The sequence below is a fragment of the Cyprinus carpio genome, chromosome A8 (assembly GCF_018340385.1).
Source record: "Cyprinus carpio isolate SPL01 chromosome A8, ASM1834038v1, whole genome shotgun sequence".
In the NCBI taxonomy this organism is placed as follows: domain Eukaryota; kingdom Metazoa; phylum Chordata; class Actinopteri; order Cypriniformes; family Cyprinidae; genus Cyprinus; species Cyprinus carpio.
Genome location: NC_056579.1, coordinates 11827882 through 11851472, shown reverse-complemented (window position 1 = coordinate 11851472; position 23591 = coordinate 11827882). Strand labels below are relative to the sequence as shown.

General features: G+C 36.0%; 2 protein-coding genes across 6 annotated transcripts; both read right to left on the bottom strand.

Moving 5' to 3' along the window:
• Positions 1 to 95: 95 nt before the first annotated feature.
• Positions 96 to 3615, bottom strand: LOC109067204 (probable E3 ubiquitin-protein ligase makorin-1). 2 transcript variants are annotated; one of them, XM_042762214.1, is made up of 8 exons: positions 3472 to 3615; positions 2506 to 2637; positions 2148 to 2431; positions 1932 to 2065; positions 1601 to 1842; positions 1297 to 1407; positions 1090 to 1207; positions 96 to 900 (listed from the first exon to the last, which is right to left on the bottom strand). In XM_042762214.1, exons 1-8 carry the CDS (start codon positions 3603 to 3605, stop codon positions 781 to 783), a joined length of 1275 nt encoding a protein of 424 aa, XP_042618148.1. In that variant the 5' UTR covers positions 3606 to 3615; the 3' UTR covers positions 96 to 780. The 2 variants fall into 2 exon arrangements, with proteins under 2 accessions (XP_042618148.1, XP_042618149.1); XM_042762215.1 differs by lacking the exon at positions 3472 to 3615 and adding an exon at positions 3078 to 3220.
• Positions 3616 to 4417: 802 nt separating this feature from the next.
• Positions 4418 to 21722, bottom strand: LOC109067203 (peroxisome proliferator-activated receptor delta-like). Of its 4 annotated transcripts, none has more exons than XM_042762210.1 (8): positions 21177 to 21722; positions 17167 to 17618; positions 11384 to 11535; positions 10776 to 10914; positions 7919 to 8118; positions 7473 to 7676; positions 6490 to 6733; positions 4418 to 6271 (listed from the first exon to the last, which is right to left on the bottom strand). In XM_042762210.1, the coding sequence occupies exons 2-8, from the start codon at positions 17564 to 17566 to the stop codon at positions 6024 to 6026; spliced, it is 1587 nt and encodes a 528-aa protein (XP_042618144.1). In that variant the 5' UTR covers positions 17567 to 17618; positions 21177 to 21722; the 3' UTR covers positions 4418 to 6023. The 4 variants fall into 4 exon arrangements, with proteins under 4 accessions (XP_042618144.1, XP_042618146.1, XP_042618145.1 ...); XM_042762212.1 differs by lacking the exon at positions 21177 to 21722 and adding an exon at positions 16832 to 16890 and having other exon boundaries at positions 17167 to 17300; XM_042762211.1 differs by lacking the exon at positions 21177 to 21722 and having other exon boundaries at positions 16832 to 17309.
• Between the last annotated feature and the right edge of the window lie 1869 nt (positions 21723 to 23591).

Genomic DNA, 23591 nt, shown 5'->3' with positions numbered 1-23591 from the left:
TTATAGAAAATAAATTCAACTTCTCCAAAGTGCCCCCCACCCTCCTCAAAAGCATCTGTGGCAGCACACATACAAATTAAAAAGACAGGATCAAGTAAGGCAAACTGTGGAACATTTTTTATTTTCACTTTTCTTTGAATATAAACATGTAGTAAAAGTAATAAAATGTGACATCAAGTCCTGGTATAACCTGTTAACACTGCTGAAGAGAACAATATAATCAAAAGCCTGCCGACAGGTCGCACATTTAGTGTTTTGCAAATACTGGCAATAATGTAAACTACTACACAAAGTATATAAAATTAAAATCTAATTTCATATAAAGGTATCAGACAAAAGGGTGCAACAATCAGGAATCCGCACAGATGGAAGTACTAAATGATCAACAAGTGAAAAGCAAGCTGTAATAAGTGATGACGCATTCAGTTAACATTAACTTTTTTTGCCCTAGTTTCTCCTCAACTAAACCTGAAGAGACACTCAGTTTGAGGTTTGAGCATTCAAACTCCTTCCACCCACTCCCTTAAACTAAAGGCAAAAGACTCACACTCAAAAAAAAAAAAACAACACACACACACACACACACACACACACACACACACACACAACAACCCACACACACACAAAACATAGTAAATCTACACGGCTAAACAATTAGCCAAACATTTAGGACTACCTAAAGTGAAGCCAACCCCCAAAAGAGACCATTAGATTTCAGTGCAGAAGATAAGCAAAGTTCACTCAAAGCTGAGCCAACATATACATGACTCTAGAAGGTCCTTAATCATCAAGAAAATCCAGAAGGTCTTCATCGTCTTCATCCAGCAAAGTTAGGGCAAAGATGTAGCTCCAAAGTTGGATGCCATCAATGCCCAAGTCCTCCAACATCTCAGCTGTGTCCTAAAAACAACTCCGATTAAAATGGCTAACTGATGATGTTCAATACAGCAAGCTTAGCAATGCGGCATAGTGAACATTTCCCACTTATAAAAAACAAAACAAAAAACAAAGCCACTACAAACTGCAGTTTACAAACATGGGACATAAAATGCACAAATAATAAAGTAAAATTAGTTAAACAAACGTTACCCTGGATGCTGAGCGCCTGCGACGGTGTGTATGATTAGGGGGCATGTCATGGCTGTAGATACACTCCGATTTAAAGGGGCAGCATCCATGACGCATGAAGAAAGTGCACTTTAACTTACTAGAGATAAACAAGACTCCAGAATCAATGTTAAGGATCACATAAAACATTACAAAAGAATTGACAGCATGAATGTGAACCATTCTAACCGGCTTCTTTCTTTGAAAGCGGCTATCAATGATGCCTTTTCCTCCCCATCACAGACCCAGTGCTTGCTGGGAATGTAAAAGGAGGATTTCACTCTGCACTGTGGACAGCCCCTGTTCAATTAAAAAAAAAAAAAATTTAAGTTAAACAAAAGAAATTTAACATACATACACACACATACATATACATACACATACATACATATATGTATGTAAAAATAAAAACACAATCTTAAAAAAAAAAAAGAAAAAAAAAAAAAAAAAAAGAAAAAAAAAAAAGAAAAGAAAAAAAAAAAAAAAAACTCACTTGATGACATCTTCCTGGAAGTCCTTTGTTTTTCGCCAGGTAACAATGCAGCTGATGCAGAAAGCATGATTGCAGTTGGGTAGGATGCCATAACGCCGTTCCGGAGTGGTGGATTTCTCAGAAATCTTGTCCATGCAGATGCCACAGGCCACATCTTTGCTTTGGTCAAAGGCCCTTGAATGCTGTTGCTCCGTTGACACTGCAGAGCCACCCTGATTTGGTCTCTCTGGTAAACCAGTCACCTATAATCCAATAATATTTCATTAAACCCAAGCCTATGATCTACAAATAGAGCAGTCAAGGAGCTAAGGAAACATATAGTGTTTGTGACCTGCGTTTCAGCTTCAGATACGGTTACTTTTTGGACTTCAGCAGGTGTTGCGCCAGGCACAAAGGTTGATGAGCTGTAGTTATGCGAAGAACTGGAGTCTGTAGCACTGATTTGTTGCATTGGTCTCATTGCACCTGAAGAGGACAACAAAATTAAATTCACAAAAGGAAAATGTGACGTGTAGTTTCAAAGAAAAGCATGAATAAACAGTAATACCTTGCTGGGGAGGTCCATCTTCCACAACCCCAAACTCTTCCTCCTCTGCAATACCTGTAGTCAAGCATTCAAAGTTCTGCTGCAGCACACTCATACTTGTGACCAGAGGCTCTGAACCCCTCCGATTCAGGCCGTGGGCTCCTTGAGGTGGGAGAAGAGAGGGCTCAGATCCTCGGCGGTCAGCCAGAGAATGGCCCGCCAGCACAGAGGGGAACCCCGCAGGTGCTGAACCGCGTCTGCTGCTCCCTGAAGAACCTTCACCGGCTTGAGGAACGTGGAGATACCTGCAAGACATGCAACTCGTAATCCACTTTTCTAATAACATATGGTGTTCAAAAAAGGCCAGCTGGCTCCTTACCTGCAACGGTCACCAAACCAGCAGCCACCTTTCTGGAAGTACCTACACTGAACCTGAAACGAAGGTCCTGCAGGAAACTCGTGCAGATAGTAACAGCTCGGACCATAGCGACAAGATCCATTGATGAACTGCCTGCAAAACACAACAACATGCTCATTACATATATCTGTTGACAACTGCAGCACATGTGTTTCACAAGTTCTCGAAAAGCTGCAACATTTAATAAAAAAATGAAAAAGGGAGGAAAGAAGTTTTGAACCCTCGAGCACTCGTTCGTGTTATTGATTACGGCAGTACACGGAAACTGTAGGACTTTACACGTTTAGGAACTAACAAATCTTGCAACGGACTCTTCAAACTAAGGTTTACGTTAAAGTTCAGAAGTATAACAATATCATGATGTTTGTTGTAACTGCAATGGTCTTTCTACTACAACAAAAACAAATCTCTCGCTGCCTTAACCGGATGTAAACATCTGCGCCGAGAAAAGTTAAAGCAGGAAAAGTCACTCTTTCAAACAGATGATCGGGGCTAAAAACGAACTTTTCATCCGATCGAAAACACGAAACTACCTGCAGACTTCTCGTTCCACATTTGAGCTGCCTTTTCTCGACTGTCTACACGGTGTGCGATACCGATTCATTGTTAGAGCCTCCAAAAACTTGAAGTTGTTGGAGCAAGTAAACGGATTGAAGAGTTGGGGGGAGAGAGAGAGAGAGAGGCGCTGGAGACCAAAGTCAGCTGGAGACCCACGTCACGCAGAACGCACGCTGACCAACCAGGGACGCCCGTGTCTTTTCTATAGATTAAACAGCGAATTTGGAGGGAGACAGCTATACAAACGAGACTTGTGTCTCACAATTCGTATATACTTGCAGATCTTTGTCTTAATATATTATTTCCCTAACTGTTTGCTTGGTGGCACTGTAGCAATCCAACAACCACTGAGCTGAAGAACATACCCACCTACACACTGCACTGTTGTTTCCTGGGCCTTTGGATGATTGTGCTTCCCTTTCCATCTTGCGCTTGTCCCTCTTTGCCTGATGGATGGCTAATGACATGCGCACTTTTATAATTGTTGGGCGGGGCCTTCCCATATAAACGTGTGATGGACAGTAAGGGCTCCACACGGACCGATTCAGTTCGATTCGCAAGTGAATCAATAATTCAGACCTACTATTAAGTAGTTCAAACACGTTTATGAAGAGGTTCATTGAAAAGATTAAAAAAGAACGATTCGTTACGATGCCAAGGAACATTTCATGCAATTTTAAAGGTGCAGTATGTAATATAGACAGCTAGTGGCGGAAATGGGTACTACAGTCCAAAATCAAAATACTGAATCTGCGATCACTGATCCAGTTCATCTGCTGGCTTCAATGGCTGCCTGCAATACGCTGTATTTTCCCCAACTGGCAACCCGAGGTATTGAAATCCTATTGGATTAACTGGCAGTGGGCGGAATCACTCAGACCAAAACAAAAACAGACATTCCGACATGGAATGCACATTTTCAAAGTAAAATAACTGGCTTTAGTATTGTTTTTCGGAGAAAAAAATATGTGAACTAAACATGTTTCCTAAATACCTGCAAACCTATTATGGTATTTTTATGCTTTAGTACAGTCAAAAAATTACAAACAGAACATTTAAAGATGACAAATGAAACTAAAAGTTAAAAGTGAAATATAAGATTGTGCCAGATAAAACGGCAGGTTTAGTCACTCATTAAAGGGTTATTCATTGACACCAATTTGTTTCTTATGAAAATGTTTCATAATTTTTCACACACTTTAATTAGTAAACCTAGATTTTTAAAAAGATTAAACTAACATTTATATTTTATAACTTCAAATGCTTGTGAAATGTTGGTATATCTGGAGCTTTTCATAAATCACAAGAAACTTAATAGCTGTAAGAAACTGTTTTACTGTGATCCAAATAATATCCCACAAATCATTAACACTTGTGCATCTTGTCCGCTCTTGTCAGTGAAGCAAGACATTGCTGGGATCGGCAAGACTGGAAAAGTAGAACAATATTGGTGAATGTCTGGTGTGAAAATGGATGACAAAAATGTTAAAAATAAGAAAAGAAAAAATGCAATTTCTTATAATTTTATATTATTGTGCTCTCTAGTTTCACAGCAATAGCTTTCTACATGATCATAGATCTCTGACATCAAGTTCCATCTTGAAAAAAACTGATCAGAAAAGCAAATTTCAGCCATAAGAGAAAATCTCAGATATTTCTGAGATACTTCTGGATGTGAAATGGTAGATGTGTTGCACATCATATTAATACCAATTAATGTAATTCAACATCAAAACTGCTTTTTAACGCGTGTACACTGAATTCCCAAATTATTCAGCACTGTTTTTGACAAGACCCGTACTAAAGTCAAAAGTGTCCAAGTTACTTCAATAAAGGACAACAGATGTATCTACTCAAAATGCATTCCATTCATTTGCAATACACATACAACTATCATGACATAATCGTTAAGTAATTAATTAATGCACTGATTTAAAGAATGAATTTAAGTTTATATGTGTACTATACATGTTCTAGTTTGAATATAATCACAGCCTGCTTGCTTTCAATCACTCAATATATATTCATAGTCTAGAACATGTTCAATCAACATATAATGGAAGACATAATTTAATACAACTGCTTATCAAGAAGACAATGAACTCTAAATGATGTTGTGTCTCAAATCAGTAAATATGACCTCGAGACTGGTACCGGACAGTATGCCAAAATACAAGTACCATCATGGTACCAATGTTTAACAAAGGGATCAGCACATAAGAATTTCATAAACAAAGTGAAAAAACATTTCCTTCCATACAGCTGAAATTATCATGCTGTTGTAGGTTTATCCCAAAGAGTTAAAGTGAATTATTAAGCAGATCTGTCTTCAGTTTCAATACCAGTATATATCTGTAGCAGCTGAAACTGAAAAAAACATCCTCAACAAAGTAACATAATTCCAAAATAATATAACCGACTGCTGTACAGTTTTGTTTAGAGTCTAACTTTTACTTTACTTTAGTAAAAGTGCATAATCAAACAGAATCAGGAGGAAAGAAGAACTACAAAATATAAACCCTACAAACACATACAGTAAGTGGCATTTCAAGAGCTTGACTGTTCTCTGATCTCCTCAGAGAAACATACTAGATATCACTTAAATGTACTTGCAAACCAAAACCATGATGGAAAGACAACTTCTAAAGGTGTTAGCCCTCATCAAGCAAATTAATAACAACATGATGATAGTAGTAGTAGTAGTAAACGATGACTAGATGTTCTGCTTCCTTGAGTTTAAATAAAAAAACACTCTGCAAAAATAAGTGAAAATGTCAGTATTCCAAGTCAATATTTGTAAAAGTCCTTTACAAAATTTCATTAAAAAAAAAACAATGGCACCATGGCACCATTACGATGTGTGCACTCTCTCCGTTCAGAAGGGAACTCTGAAGTCCATTCTTCAGTCAGGTCCTTGCATGTCAGTACATGTCTTTATAGATCTCCTGTAAAAGTGGATGGAGGGAGGTCTCAGATTCAGTCTTTTTGATCATCTGAACCAGCTGGGCGTTTTCTGTGACCAGCTGTCTGAGGTCGGCCATCTTCTGGAGCAGTTTGGGGAAGAGATGAAGAGAGTCAGGGTGGTGCACCTGAAGATGTTGGTCCAGAGCTTGCAAGATGCCATCCTGGATCTGTTCGACCTGCTTCACGTTCATCAGCCCAGGACGATCTAGAGCAAAGAGAAACCATTTTCAGCTTTCTTTATCTTGTTTAGCTATTTTACCATTTTACTTTATTCATGTGATAAACAAGCTTTTGAGCTCTTCTTATGTTTGGTTCTCATTTTAGTGTCACTACTCCATAAATTCTTTGTGGATGTAAATTGTATATAGACAACTACAAAGGACATTTGAAAACATGCTGATCAAACAAGCAACGCGGCCTTGCCTCCGCACAGTATGATGGCTGCTACAAACAGAGCCAGGTCACTGTCATCCAGCTCCAGGGCATTGAATTTCACCGCAAACTCAAATTTGGGCTCCATGATCTCGCCGAAAGGTTTGCGTAGACTACGCAGAAATTCTCTCGTCACAAAGCCCTTCCCATTGGCCACCAGCAGCCCGTCTTTATTCATGAGCGATGGGAGCATCGCAAATATGGCCTCATGGACTCCATATTTTAACAGCGTTACCTGAGAGAAAAAGTGGGAGATGAATTCAGTGGAAAAATATGTGTCAATACTTTATTCATGTGTGATAATAAATACAAGTAGCCACTAAAAACTGTCAAATATGTGTTTGTATTTAATAATTTAGCAGGATTTTTTAAATGAGGAAATGAAAAAAAAATGTGAAAAAACAAGTGATTGCTCTAATGTAGCCACCAAAATGACTAATCATAACAATAATCTTTTTTTTTTTTTTACAAATGAGAAAAAAATCCATTCATCTTGGGAGTCACAAGTCAAAATGAATAAACCACAAGCAATAGATTTAAAGGGATAGTTCACCCAAAAATGAAAATTCTGTCATTAATTACTCACCCTCATGTCATTCCAAACCCATAAGACCTTCGTTCATCTTCAGAACACAATTTAAGATATTTTTGATGAAATCTGAGAGCTTTCAGACCCTCTCATAGACAACAAGGGTCCTTACACGATCAAGACACAGAAAAGTACCAAGATGATCGACAAAGTAGTCCATGTGACATCAGTAGTAACTGTAATGTTACAACGCTACGAGAATACTTTTTTTGCGCAAAGAAAACAAAAACAACAACTCTATTCCACATTTTTGTCTCTACTGCACGAAGATCTTACAGGTTTGGAACGACATGAGGGTGAGTAATTAATGACAGAATTTTCATTTTTGGGTGAACTATCCCTTTAACAGATTACAAGTTAATAAGATAACATGGATCATTCTCACCTGATCATTAAGGAAGAGATCCACAAAGCCAGGGATGTTTTTGGCAAACTCTGTGAGCTCTCGCACGGTTTCAACTGTGGTGCACTGGCAGCGGTAGAAGACATGGACTCCAATCTCTTTGTTGGGTGGTGCTCCATTAAGCTGATTCCAGACCAGCCCGTTTTCTGCCTGCCATAGTGAGTCCATATCATGGATCACAAAAGGCTGGAGATGAAATGAGAACAGAATTAAAAAACAACTGGAATAACTACAAATCAATCATATACTATTTTGTGTTAAAAAAAAAAAAAAAAAAAAAAAAAACATTTTAAAATCAGTTTTAACATCAAAATAAATACTGGCTTAGAGTATCTGCCAGAACTTTAAAATCAATCCACTTGCTAAAATAAAACCATATGAGAAAACTGAAATTATTGTTGGCATCTCACTGAAAGCTGAGCACATACCGACGTGCAGCTCGTCTTGCCCGTGAGGATGCTCCGAGCTTTTTTCTTGGTCATGTTGAGGTTCCTCAGGTAGGATGTGTTGACATGCTTGGCCAGTGTTTTGAGGTCAGCTCCACTAGAGCTTTGCAGTTTCTCCCCAGCGATGAGCCCTGCCACTAGCTTCTTCTTCTCCGCCTCTGGCATACGTCCGTACCTGATTGCTGAGGCAAAGAAACAAAAACGAGCTCCATTTATTACAACATAACCCAGCACACATTTAAAAATAAAGCAACAATTTATGAATGCTTAAATATTAATTGAAGAGTATGACTATTAAAGGGGACATTGGATGCCCAAAGCATCCTCAGTGGTTCAGATTACAGGTGAAAATGAAGACTACAAAACAACTGCATTGCTTACGAGACGTTGTTGCTACAGCTGCTCGAGCGTGGAGAAAAAGGAGGACAGCACATAACTGACTGAGGGTGGAAATATGCTAATACGGGACAGTCCGTTAATATGGCGTCATATTGCTCAGAAATTGAAAATGCCTTGATAATTGAGATGGTTTAGGTTTTTGGGGGATTAAAAAAAGAAGTGAATGGATTTTTATGACTGTGTGGTTGTGTCCACACACTGCTGAGGCACATTTTACATGCAAAAGTTACTTATATAAAGCAAAATTTAATTATATAGCACATTTCATACACAATGGTAATTCAAATGAATTTTGCATCCGATGTCCCTTTTATAAAGGAATAGTTGGCGCAAAAATGAACATTTTCTGAAGATGTACCCAGCCTCAGATCATCCAAGATGCTGATGAGTTTGTTTCTTCATCGGAAAAGATGAAGTGAATGGGTGCCATGATAAAATAGTGACGTGTAAAGTTAATCACCCTAATGATGAATCTGTTTCTAACAAACACTTCACACTTCACTTCGGCTTTTCACTTCACAGGACATTAATTGATAAACTGGCATTGAGGATTACTGTGATGTTTTTATCAGCTGTTTGGACTCTCATTCTGACGGCACCTATTCACTACAGAGGATCTATTGTTGAGCAAGTGATGTAACGCTAAATTTCTCTGAGTCTGTTCTGATGAAGAAACAAACTAACTTTGGATGGCCAGAGGGTTGGGCTGCACGATTATGACAAAAATCATAATTGTCAATTATTACCTTGAAATTGTAATTGCGATTATTAATTACGATTATCAAAATTTACACTGAATGATGTTTATACCATTATTTGATTCAACTGCATGCCGTATTTTTATATGAAAATAAACAAGCTGAAAACACTCTAACTGAAAAACTTTTAGTGCTTTTCTATGGTATTAAGCCTCAAATGTCAAATATACATTGGATTGGTTTCTTCTTTAAATTATAAAAAAAAAGTATAAAATATGAATGGTATTATAATTTTATACTAAAACAATGGAAAAACACTTAAGATAACATGTTGAAAGAAAAAAAAAACATATCTTAAGCATGCAGAATAACATAAGTGGACTTTGAATGATTAATTGCTGCTTTGAACGATTACATAATTGTGGCATCCATAATTGTAATCTCGATTAGAAATTCGATTAATTGTGCAGCCCTACCAGAGGGTGAGAAAATGTTCAATAAATGTAATTTTTTGGGTGAATTATTCCTTTAATATACAGTTTTGCACATATTAAGTGGATGTAAAATGAGAGTGAAAATTCTGAATGCTTTTATGTGCCCCTATTATGGTTTTGTTAATAGTACTTTTCATGCAGTGTAAAATGCAGCTGTATGTGAATGTGAACAGTCTGCGAAGTTGTAAAGCTTAAAGTGTATCGTAAAGTTATTGTCTCTCAAACGAAAGAGTTAACTGAACCACTGAAACGAGTCGTTTTAAATTTGAATGCCATTTCGTGAATTTCACGTCACAAATTCTTACATGCCTGCCTACTCTGCGTGGACATCCCGCGAAAACAAATGCTGTTGCTGGTTCGTGTGGATTACAATGTCAAGAAGACGCTGTGAAAGCGAAGTTGTGCTGTGCTCTGAAGAATCAATGGTTAAAATGTATATTTACTAAGATACCTAAGGAGTATAATCACAACTTTTGCTGTGTTCCCATCATTTCACTTATGACTGCTTACCCAATCTCTGCAAGTTCAACGCGGGATTTGTAAACCGGTTGTCCTTGAAAGATGGACACTTTGCTCCTCTGAATCACAACCTGTAAGTGTGATTAATAATCATTGCTTTGATGTTCTGTCGAGCGTGCAAAATCTGTCATTTTGTGTGTTGTGTATACAGTCACTGCAGCTGTGGGTCTCTGGCTAACTCACGTTGTAGTTCTGCTAATCAGCTGTGGGCCCGCTATTGTCTAGAAATGTGACGATAAATATAGAATGTGTGTTGTACTTGGAGTCATGATAAAGGATGGAGCAATACGTTGGTTTACAAACTGCAGTGCTTCATCAGAACTCTTTGAACTCTTCAGCTAATGCATATACCATTATTGTTTGGGTCTTTTTTATTATTATAATAGGATGTATTATTGATAAACTGTATTCCAGTACTGGTAATGGGCATTCCGTTTCCGACGTGTGCTGTAAACAGTAGACCATTCTTAACAGACTGGGTCATCTGACCAATCAGAGCAGAGTAGTCTCACTAAAAGGAAGGGTTTGGAAAGATGAATTTTCTAACTAATCGTTTGAGAGTCGTTGAGAAATAGAGCAAAATAAAATGCTCATTATAAGGAAATGACAGTGTTTTTGGATCTTGCATGCATGTAAACCTGTTTTTGGGGACACCCAAAACCAAATTATAAACATTTCAAATAGCATAATAGGGGCACTTTAAATTGTGGTTATATGCATGCTGCTCACCATCATGTGACATGCCCAATGCCAGGCACTTCTGGAAGCGACAGTACTGACATTTGTTTCGGCTCTTTTTCTGGACTTTACAGGCACGCTCACACCGCTCATACTCCAGCTTCATACGAATGGTGCGTCTGAAAAAACCCTTTAAAAAAAGATGACACTTCCTCACTGAAAAACAGCAATGCAAATATGCACTTGTATTGTATTGGAGTTATTTTACCACAGAAATACAACTTTAAGCATTAGGAAGCGCAGTGATTTAAGATAAAGAAATAGAGCGGTTTTATTAAAGATGCTGTAACAGCTTTCAGTCATTTAGCTAAAATTACAGTCTTTAATTACACTGTCCCATACCTCCAACACAAAAACCCCACAAAAATTCTCCAAAGTTGTGTCAATCCACATGCAGACCAGGTTTTTGATTGGTTGCTTGCAGATAGTTTTGGCTGTTTACAGAACATCTATTTTTGTGATATCTGCCAGATAGTATCGCTTACAGCACCTTTAATGTTAGAATGTTATAGATGGCTGTTTCTTTAAGGCCATAAATCCACCCACAGTTTAGTGAAAAACCTTGACTGCAGTAGTTTTGACAAGTTCAGCAAAATTACCTTGCAGCCTTCACAAGCATGTACTCCATAATGAAATCCTGAGGCTTTATCTCCACATATGCGGCACTCAACATTCAGGCCCAAAGTACTGGGGTCATCCCGACCCAGCCGTAACTGGTCTGACAGCGAGAGAGAGGGGGTCTGTAATGAATCTGTAAATAAAAAAAAACTTCTTAAAGGATCTCTTATCAGAGAACTGCAAAAGTCTATATTTTATGGATAAAACACATATAAATGTATTTATTTTAACATCAGAAAGCCTGACAGGAAATAGTCTGACATAAATCTTTTTTTAAAAAATGGATGTCTAATGTTAGGAAACAATTCTCTATCATATTTTCCTATTAATTTATTCATTTTAATCTTCTATTAAAGGGGTCATGAACTGAGAAATCAAATTTCCTTTTGACACAGCAGGTCAATGTACTATAAAAACAATCTTTAAGTTTCAGAACTAAACTTTCTCATTAGTTTAAAAACAGCTTTTATTGAAACCAAGCTGAGAAAATGATTTTTGGAATTTGTAACATTACGACGTCATAGTTCAACGAAAGACCGCCTCAGTAGAAGAAGATCAATGCCTACATCAACCTCATTAGCTCGTTAGCTCCGCCCACTGGTTCACCCTTGTAGTAGAAGGTGAGGAAACACTAGAGAGAGTGCAGAGTATGACTATATTGGATCCAACAGTAATGTCGTAACACATAAATGTGAATAACGTATTTTTACCACTATTACATTGTCTTTTCCAGATCAGTTGATATATACCAAGTAATTATATGTTTTTAACCCAAATGACCCATGTTGTTTTCAGAGTACATCACAGCAGTGTCTACCTATTATTTTAATATGTGAAACTGTTAGCCAGTCATAGCAGTAGGCATTTATTTCTTGAGTCTTGAATGCGCCTTACCTATAAAAACAGATTATTCTGCAGACAGGCTCAAAAACAGAATATTTCTAATTATTACTTCTAAATTATAATTTTTTTGAATGTTAAATTCTTGCTTACATTATAAGTGGACCTCGGAGAACATCATAAATAGTAGTCGACCGATATTGGTTTTTTGACAGGTGATACAGAAAGCAGGGGGGCCAATAGCCGATATAAAGCAGATATAATTATTATATTTTAATTAATATTCAAGAAATTTTAAATCATTTGACAGTGGATAAGAATAAATAAATGTGTAAAAGAAACATACTTTATACACTCTAACGTATTTTTCACAAATAAATAAATATTTAATAAAAATATATTTAAAAAGGAAGTAAACACTGTAACCAACAGGCCACTAAGTATTCTGGGAAGTTTGTGTGCATTGGGAATCATATTTTTTTACATACAGCACTCAGAGAAAATCTCATGAATATGACAGTGGGCAAATGCATAAAGCGCAGCATAATTTGAAATCACAAGTTTAAAGTTTAAAAGCATTTAATTCACACGGACCGACCATCACACAGAGAACACGAGATCATGCTGGATAAAAATACACACTTCACAAGATCTCACAGCTGGATTCGACTAAGTTTACAAGGTTTGTGATATTAAATGTTCATTTGTCATTCAAAGATTTGTTTAAATTATATAAATGCATATTTGCTTAATGCTGACGGCAAACAAAGAAAGTATTATAATGTTTGCCCTTCTATTACTAATAATATAAAAGGAATCGTTTTAATACTTTTTATATACCCGCCTCGAACACATCGGCCAAGCAGAAAAACTTATCGGCCAATGCCGACATTTAAAAAATGTTAAATATCGGCCGATATATCGGTCAACCACCAATTATTAAATAATACAACAATGCAGTTCATGAGCCCTTTAAGTTTCAAAGCCAACATAGGATAAAAGCAGGTCATAAATAAGTCATACTACATAAACAATAATTACATTAATATAATCATGTTTAATATTAATAAATATATTGAATTACTATTATAAAAAATCATATGTATATATATATATATATATATATATATATATGTATATGTGTGTGTGTGTGTGTGTGTGTGTGTGTATGTATTTCTAATATAATTATAAAATATTTTATAAGTATTTATTATATTTATTATATTATTTATTAAAGTTAAATTTGTTATAAGTAATGCTATTTAATTTTTGATTAATTTGATGGTTGAAATATAACTCAAATAACTGCTGTATTATATATGATTAACACCTTTTATGAAATAGAAAACATGATTAAATATAAAGTACAAATATAAAGTTGTGTAAATACAGTAAATATTCAATATCAATAACAATTTAAAGGTTATTCTTTTCAGGAATACATTGAAAATGTAATGTAATAATGTAAAATGTAAGAATTTGGTATTGAAAATAACACTCTTAAAAGGAACAATACTTCTATAGCTTATATTAACCTTAGTTAATCTTACAAAAGGAATCTTACAAATTGTAAAGTGTTATTTCATATAAATCCAAGCAGTCATGCTTAAAAATGGCCGTTTAAACATCTACAGAAAGGCCATAGCACTGAAATTTCATACGTATTTTGTATGTATACACTCAAAATTTTTTTTTTTTTTTTTTTTTTTTTTTAAACACTTGATGATTGTAGAAATCAAAATAACAAAAAGCACACTGGACAAAAAGCGCAGCACATCACATCTATAACTCGCAGGTTTCACAAACAGGCAAAGGTTCACTACAAGAATGAACAAAGTGGCAAAACAGAAAGAGAAAGCACGATCTAAACTGTAGCTCTCTATTTGAAGCATACAGAAAGACAAACGTTTCACTGAAAAATGCACAATACACAATCTCCCAGCCTTGGGTGAAGTCATTATACAACAATCTGGGACAAATATAATGGAATTTAATGGAAAACTATGTGAGTGGCCATCTCTCTGCTGGGTGCATGAACATATCAATAAGCTTTCTCACGTCACTAGCTTTAAATATGCAACTTCAATGGATAACAAATGCATAAAAGTGACCAATTGGATATAAACTAATGCAAATAGATGGTAACAATCATGACATCAAACATTTGAGTCGGACTTAAGTGTGTTTTGGTCAAACTGTTTCAAACTCTTGAGTTACTATCCTAGTAATGTTTGTGTCCTCTCAGCCTTGATGGCAAACATACTTCTGTTCTTTTACTACTAATGCAGCATCTAGTCAACAAATTTAACTACTTTATAATGATACGAAAACATGTACAACCCTGTGAGAAAACCTTTTTATTCAGTTAACTCTTTTAAAGAGATCTTTAACAGAGTTCAAACAAATACAATTTAGTTTTTAGCAAAAATAAATTGCAAAAATCTGATATAATTTAGACATAAATTTTCTCACCATGAAAATAGCCACACTGTAAAACCCGATAAGTTCAGAAAACTCAAATTTTGTGGACACTGATTACCTACTAAAATTTAAGTAAGCCAACTCAATTTTTTTAAGTTAACATTAATTATGAAAAGTTAAATTTTTTTTTGTTTAATGTTTAAGTGCAGTGTACTTATCATACGTAATGTTTTTTTTTTTTAATTACCAATTATGTTGATGCAGTGGTGCTAAATTAAATACAAATACTAACACAAAAAATACATTTATGCATAAAAAACACACGCACAACTGTGGTTATACAATTGAGGATTTTTTATTGAGCTTTTTTTAAACGGTGTGAACTGTGTATTTCTGAATGTCAAACACTGGAAGATCATCTCATCACAACTGCAGTGCTTTCGTTGTCCACGATAACAAAATCAGCATGAGAGGTGTTTGTGTCGATGTCTGGCTCACCCAATTCCTCCTGGAGTAATCACAGGGGTAGAACTTTAACTTCACAGACTAAAAGTAGACATTTCTATTTACTGCCAAGAGTCGGGGAACAATAGCGTCAGAACCCGGAAGAGTAATTCGCCGTGGGTTCCTTCTAGATTTTCCTGTGGTGTTTTTCAATTAAAATAATGCCTGTGGTAAACATAACTTGACGATACTTTTACGTTCTGTTGTACAACGTAAATTACACACATCCATACCCAAAATGCAAATTTTGGAGCAGTTATGTTCATTTTTAAAAACGTATGTTTTTAATAAGTAGTTAGATAAGAAGGTTTATTCTGTGAGTGTGTGCAGTTTACACTGTAGAAAAAAAAAAACGTAGAAGTATCGTCAAGTTATGTTTACCACAGGCTTTATTTTATTCATAAATTGAAAAACCCTTATTAAAGAAACCCATAGGAAATCTGGTTCTGACGTCATAGTTCCAACATCTGTGAAATCTTGCTGGTGTGTGCCACTTTCTCTGATATGGTGAAACTCAGCACAAACCTAGAAAACCACAAACATGCACAAGTAAGTGTATAACCAACAATGGATGTAGAAAAGAGAAAGCCAAGTCTGTGTCCTGTTACATGAGGACACATCACACAACTTGCTCTTCAACTTAATAGAAGTTACCTTAAGTGTTGAGGCTCACTCTTTTGTATTCAGCATCCAGCTCAGCCTGCAATTAAAGAAAGTTTGTAAAGGTTTACTACAAATGACTGCTTTTGTAAATGTAATATATTCCAAATCTGCATAAGCAAAAAAACAATTAAACAAAAAAAAAAAAAAAAAAAAAAAAAAAAAAAAAATACCAAAAAAAAAAAAAAAAAAAAAAAAAAAAAAAAAAAAAAAAAAAATCACATTTACCAGGGCATTTCCCCCCAAAGGAGCATTGTATGGCTAAGATGATCGTAGAAACATTTGCCACCAAATGGTCAACAATCGACTTAACTTTAGCTCATGATGCTTTTGACAAACTTAGCCCTAAACATCGCAGTTAACAGCAGACATTCAAAACGTACGTTAGGACTGCGTTTACTGAAAAATACCAGCTAACGTTAACATCAGTGCCCTTTTTTGACGTTAACATTATACTATAAGTAGTGACGCTAAAATAGCATTCAAAATGCACATTCAAGGTCACTAGGGACACACCGTGTTTTACAGCGATGTGTAAAAACGGCGTTTCCCAAAAATGAAAACATTCCTTTATCATGATATTCTTACAACACTCAAAAAGCAAATAAGAAATTTTCACAGTTGTTTTGATTTACTTACAAGTTGTTCCATTAAGTTTGCTCCGGTCGCTTGCGAGTCTCTGTCATGTTGAATGGATTCTTCTCTGAACGTCAGTTAGAGCAACGACGTTACGTCACTTTACGTCACTCAGTAAACTTAAAAATAATAATTTAAGTAGAAGAGTTTACTCAAAACTGTTGCGCTACACAAAAATAAAACAAAATTCCTCGTTCAGAAAATGTAATTGTTATAAGCTGCATCAACAATTTAACAGATTTTAATTGCAGTGTTCTTATTCATTATAAGTTAGTAGTACTGGTCGGGTTTACAGTGCACAGAAGCTGGCATGGCGTTAAACACAAACAAAGAATGAAAACATGTACTGTAGTATACTGTATACACACCGCTTCGTTGTCTGTTTTAAATCCGCGTCTGAAGTGTCCAGCTCTGTGCAGCACGCAGCCTCACGTGTCAAAACAAACAGCACAAAGTGTCAGTGATTCCGCCTCTAGAGGCTGCTCTCGTACTGTAGCCGCTCCAGCAACGGACACAACCCAGAAAAACTATCGGTATGGATTTTTGCAGATCGCCGATCTTTCTAGCAATTAACTGTCAGTGCCGATTTATTGGCAAGACCGATCAATCGGTCAACCTCTAATTTATAGGGTTAAGTGGAGGCAAAAAATCTCTCTGTCAGGATGTCATAATACTTGGCCCTGATGTCTAAGCGCAGTTTTACCTGGAAACATTTGAGCTGTTACAGAAGTGTCACTATTCTGTGGAGGACTCTCCTGTGGTGTTCTATCTCCATTCTGTAGAGTGGCCCCCCGCGATCCCTTGTTGCCAGGTGAAACTTCTAATCCTGTGACATCAGACGTCTCGTTGCCCTCCACGTCCTCACCCGACACTGAGCTCGGCTCCTGTATGTCTGACATCCCTCCACAGTCGGAGGATGCAGTCTGTCCCTCCTGGACTGCCATCCATGTTGTGTCTACAAGAATCTGGTCAGGGTTCAAGTCTGTCCGTGGAGACGATTGGCCCTTTGTAACTCCTGTGAACATGAGGGGCTCCTGGGCTGCCGCGACGTCTACTGGGCCGTCACATTTCATTTCTGAGGTAGGTTGCTTAACCTGTTCCATGGTTCTCCTGTCTGGCTACTAATACTCATAACCATCCATCACGGGACATTGCCTATGAAAAGACAAAAGACATGTAAATAGATGTTAATTATTGTAACAGTGCCTCAATAGAACACGGTATCAGAATATGACCATCATCGCTGGTGTGTAGTGCACATGCTCCAGAGATTACACGGATGACCTGAGTCTGACCTCATATCCAGTACCGCTTGGGTCATTTCCTGACTCCACCCCACGCCCCTTACCTCTCCGCTGACTCAAATAAAATTAAAGGGAAAAAATTTCATCATGATGATTTTTAAAGCACTGAAAGGCTTTGTTCACACTGCATTAAGACCACATTAATCTGTTTTTTCTATTATTAAAAGTATCCTGATACATCATAGTTTCCACTGAAATATTTTAAGCAATTTCAGCATTGCTAAGAATAAGAAATGTTTCTTGAGTAAATCAGCTTATTAGAAAAATGACCATGTGACACAATATATTTATATTAAATTGTAATAATATTTCTCAGTATTACGGTTAATTTTTACTAATTTTAATAACTGTATTTTTGATTGAATAAATGCAGCCTTGGTGAGACCTTCAAATACATTAAAAAAATGACAGTATTGACTGGTAGTGTATGTAATGTAAAAAACACAAGTTAATAGTTTTATATGGCAATATTTATTTTGATTGTTACATCAATTCCAGTGCTTCCATTGATGAGTAGGTCATACCCTTATATTGGTTTTGTCTCTTTTTTGAAGATTATTTTTTATATATGTATTTCATAAATGTGAATATACTGCCGAACCAAGGCTGCTGAAAAAATGTGAATTATTTTTTTTTTCTTTTTTTTTTTTTAGGCCTGGCTCAAATGCTTATAGGAAAAGAGAATCCTTAAATGTAGAGAATCAGAAAGTAGCTTTTGTCTTAGCTAGCTGGCCTTTCGTTCATTCACCACTTCCGATTACATGAACTTTATCTTTTTTTGAGACAGACACAAACTGTGTCATAAGCAATTACAGGTCTGTGGCATATTTTGTCTACACAGAGTGAGAGGTGATAAATCCATTATGAGACTCTGCTACGTTGTTTACTTAAAAAGATAAGATAACCCTGAAAAAGATCAAGCAAAAGACTTCGGTGTTACAAAACTTACATAATCTGGTCACCCGAACAAAAATGGTGTATCAAAGCAGAATGAAAAGAGAAAGAATAATGCTGATCGTGATCTTCCTTCCCTAAGAGACACAGACATAACTTGCATCCTAACAGAGGACATCACCTGGGCAATGAGCCATGTCAAACACTAAGACATGAATAAATGCTATTCGTAAAATACTGAAGAGATCCATGATCTCACTCATGACCCATTTGCATGAGCAAACACAAAAACCAATCTGTCAACACAAAGGTCAAGATATATTGTGTTTCATCTCGTAGGCAATGTACTTTCTCAGACTACAAGGTGTTACAGAATGTCTTAAAGGGATAGTTTACCAAAAATGAAAACCCTATCATCATTTATTCCCCCTCATGTCTTTTCCAAACCTTCCACTGAACAAAAAAAAGATAATTTAAAGAAATCTGGAGACACTGAATAACATTGATTTTCATTGTATAGACCAAAAAACAACAACATTTTTTTGTGTTCCACAGAAGGATGAAGTCATACAGTTTTGGAGCAACATGAGGGACAAAACTATTAGACACTGGATGAATGAGGTCGCATTTGTCATAGCTCTCAGTGTGAAAGACGTTGATAACAGATGTGAGTGTTTGGTCATATGGAGGATTGAGACCCCTACCAAACAGACTGCATTTGTAATCCACGGATTCTGACAAGAGGATTACCCAGAAACCACATCAATGTGTGACTAACAAAGTTACTGAACCACACTGGATAACAACAACAACAAAACAGCACTACCATACATGTGCAGGCTTTATGTTAACTTACATACATGCACAGTAAATGAAGTGATCAGAAACACTTTGAGCCTGTGTTTAGACTTGTCAGCAACCAGTCCTTCAGGTTCTCAGCCTGTTTGCATTGTACTGAGGTTGCATGCTAGAGGCGGCCCGCACAGAGTAACTAAATGAGTCAATGTGTGGAGGTTTTGACAGACATGCATTCCAGTGTCTGAATCTCTCAGTTGCATCATCTTTGTTTTTAAGGCAAGACACTAAGGGAAAAAATATATTTTTTTTTTTTTTTTTTTTTTTTTTTAATGCACAGGTCAATTTTGAGATGTTGGACTATTAGGCTTCCAAAAGTGTCTTCTTTCAGACTAGAACATGTCCAAAATACACATTTAAATGTTTATTTTATTACAGTTTATCTATTTGATTTGAGTCAGAAATCTTCACTTATTACACAGTAGTACTTACCTATATTCTGAAGTTTACAGAGGGGTTTGTTCCTACATCATTTACCTATTTTATACAACATTTTAAAAACTTTTTTTTTTTTTACTCTTGACAGTATTCTCTGATTTTCTGAGTCATAAAAGGGATATCCAAAGTCCCCTGTTTAAAAACCATTAACTCTAATATGTCCAATGTTCAGATTTCTGTTCTGGAAATGTATGCAAATTAGTGCACATTTAGTAAATCATTAAGTGTGCATTATTTGCATATTTAAACATAACATTTCAGAAAACTTATAACACGACTGCCTTATTGTACTGTGGTTACTAGTCAACTAGGTAAGTAAAGTGATATCTATTAGTTAAAAAAATGGCCTTTTTCACCTGTGATGTCTTGCCTTTAGAGTTAAAGGGCAGGAAAAACTCAGGGCACTACAAAATTAATAATGAACTAGTATAAAACAACTGGTGAAGAATATAGACAGTAGATCTTCACCTTCATTGTTAAAACTTTATCTTTGGAATCAGAGTGAAAGTAGTCTGTCTTCAGTGTGCACAAGGTCACACTTGATACTTCTACATGAAGCCTTTCAAATACAAAAAACACAAACATAATAGTAAGTTTATTATATAGTAAGTATAATAATAGTAAGTAGCTTCTTTTAATCTCTTATCTATTTGATCCAGAAAACAGTACTCTAGCCACACAATTGCTTACATTTATCTATAATAATGTGTTTCTTTAAATGCCTGGTCAGCAATTTTGGAATTTTGGAACTAAAAGATGTTTTAATAAGATGACGTCAAAATATTTGTAGAATGTGCCGACTAATGTATTCCTTGTTCCTTAAATTGTTAATAGTAAGCTGTTAAAAATCTAACTTGATGTTAACATGAACAGCGCCCGTCTGAGGGAGCAAAGCTCAGAAATGTTTAATACAGATGGTGAAACTTCAACTAATGAAGAAACAGTGACTGACATGAAGCCCATTGCTGAAATAACCTTGACGACTGTATGCTGACAAATAACACAAAATAGCCAAAAAGCTAGGCAGACTGAGTGGAACATCAACCTGACAGACAACAAATCTAGCTAGCTGACAAAACATGATGTGACATCAACTGTTTAACAGACTACAACATACACTTATTCCGATATGTTTACTTGGTTAGTAATCGGATGAAGCAGAAATGTAAGTTAGACTTTAAGCAAAACAGCGAGTTTTGGCTAATTAGCTGTTCTGGTTTACCTTGGTGTTTACGGGCCAGCTTCGAAGTTTCCCAGCGGTCGATCAAATACAAATATACTTTACATACGTGAAGTTAAGTTGTTTTGAGACTCAAATGAGCTCATAGTCCATCGGTTTACATCGGTTTTGTCATCACTGCGTCCCCGTGTCTCTTATTCCACACATGCTAGTCCGAGGTGAGCACTAGCTAGCTTGCCGCTAACATGTTTTTGTTTTGTTTTTTATTTTGTTGCGCACGCTTTCAGATTTCTCCTGGTAAAACAAATACGACTAAATAGGTTTAAAATAACAAATACGGGCTTTTTCATTCCAGATTTCTGTTATATCCATTCTGCTTTAAAATCCAATTAGAAAACGGATCAAGCGATGATCATCGCGCTGTTATTCCTACGACAACTTTTGCTCAATCTGGTCTAGTAACGCCAGGCACTTTAATTACTCGGTTGTCAGGGATGACAGAAATAAAGGAACTAGAAAAGATGCGTGAATTCTATATAAAATAGCCTGAAGGGGTCGCTCTTCGGCTCAAAGTTGTCCATAAGGTCACTGACTATAACGCGCAAAAAAAAATTATCGAACTCAATTTGACCACTTACATATAGTACAACCGTATTGAAAATGTATAAAAATGTGAATAGAACTTAATACGCATAGAACAATTCACCTCTATAGGCTATTTTTCTGCTTGAGTGTAACAAATGTCCCACACCGCGGTTTGGGTTTGACGTATGACCTCATCACGTGATAGGCGTTTGTCCAATGACAGCTCGAGCAGAAGGGTTTAGTTCAGATTCTGTTTTCCTTTACAGGTTTTACAGGCTTTGTGGTTGACAGCTAAGGAAAAAAGCATGGCGTGAATGTTACGTAATAAAAGGTGGTTAGATTCCGCCAGTAGGAGACAGATGAATATTAATGAAGCTGTATGAATCATAAATGTTATTTCTAGGGCTGAAACCGTACCGAGACGAAATAGTTGCTCTGTGCTCCGAGCTACTGGAAAATTCCATGTAATAAATGTTGTTAAATGTTAACAAATGAGCTCAATTTAATACATTAATACTAATAATAGTCATCGTAATTGTTTGTCTTTTGTGCGTTTTAAAGTGCTCCTCTAGATGGGGCCATTAGATCGGAGTCTAACAGTAAACAGATGGTCTTCAAGTTAAATATGATGATGCATCACCAAAGAAGATATTTAGCTGAATGTCCTGCTCTTTCCAAACAACGAAACAGGAGTGTTAGATATAGAATAGATCAAACACGAAGTCGTTCATTTATAATATTGTCTTCTGTAAATAGCCCTCAAATCTCACCTTGGACTTAGAACACAAAGCATTTGAGGGCAAGTTTGTGCTCAGGTTTTTCTTTAGGCTATATGGTGTCGAGAGCACTGCACTTCCTATTGCTCTCATGAGGATTTTTAATAATAAAACTACACAACAATTGAACAAATGAAAATAAAATATTGACAATAAATGCAGATGTTGGTCATATGCCACACCCACATTATGTTTTGTGGGATGGAATGGATTTAAACATGGCAATATCATTTCACTGGTAACATAAAGCATAATCAAAGCTGCTCAGATATTTGACACTATATCATACAATGGGTGAGGATGCATATTTTGTGAGTCACAGGCATTCTAATCCATCAGAAATTTGTGGCGCTTTCAGATTCCACATGACCAGTGTTGGGGAGTAACTACATGTAACGGAATTACGTAATTTAATTACAAAATAAATGTAATTGTAACCAGTTACAGTTACTGAGAAAAAAAAATGTGTAATTAAAGTACAGTTACTTATGAAAATGTTAACAATTAAAAAGGGGTTTACATCTGAATTTTTTCACACACACACACACACACACACACACACACACACACACACACACACACACACACACACACACACACACTCAAACAAACAAACACATTTTATTGATTTCTTTCATAAATTGCATTGACTGCTCTTAAATATGAGACATCAATGTCACATGCTTATTTGAAAACTTTTTATTTCCTATTTGGGTTTATGTATAGGCCTATGCTTTATTTTTTAACATTAACTGTTTTTTTCCAAGGCATTGTTGGATTCCAGTGTTTCCTGTCATAGCTATGCAAAGATTTAATTTCAAAAACAGTATAATAGCTATTAAACTATTTCTTGTTATGAATTTAAATCTGTATTTAATCTTAATTTTTATAATCTTAATTCAAGTAATGAAGGATTTTGAAAGTCAGACTAATTACAACCCCAATTCCAGAAAAGTTGGGACGTTTTGTGAAATGCCATAAAATCAAGAATATGTTATTTGTTCATGCTCTTTAACCTTTATTTAATTGACTAAAGTACAACGTAATTTTATTTTGTAAATATAAACAAATATTGATTTTGATGGCTGTAACATAC

Bases quoted from the DNA above. Each gene is read 5' to 3' on its own strand.
- LOC109067204 (XM_042762214.1), bottom strand. From the start codon at position 3,605: ATGGGAAGGCCCCGCCCAACAATTATAAAAGTGCGCATGTCATTAGCC. The intron at 2,638-3,471 runs GTGGGTATGTTC...TGTGTTTTGCAG, and splicing joins AACAACAGTGCAGTGTGTAG to GCAGTTCATCAATGGATCTT. The intron at 2,432-2,505 runs GTAAGGAGCCAG...CATGTCTTGCAG, and splicing joins TGGTTTGGTGACCGTTGCAG to GTATCTCCACGTTCCTCAAG.
- LOC109067203 (XM_042762210.1), bottom strand. From the start codon at position 17,566: ATGGAACAGGTTAAGCAACCTACCTCAGAAATGAAATGTGACGGCCCA. The intron at 11,536-17,166 runs GTAAAACTGCGC...TTTTATTTACAG, and splicing joins AACAGCTCAAATGTTTCCAG to ATTCATTACAGACCCCCTCT. The intron at 10,915-11,383 runs GTAATTTTGCTG...CTTTTTTTAAAG, and splicing joins ATGCTTGTGAAGGCTGCAAG to GGTTTTTTCAGACGCACCAT.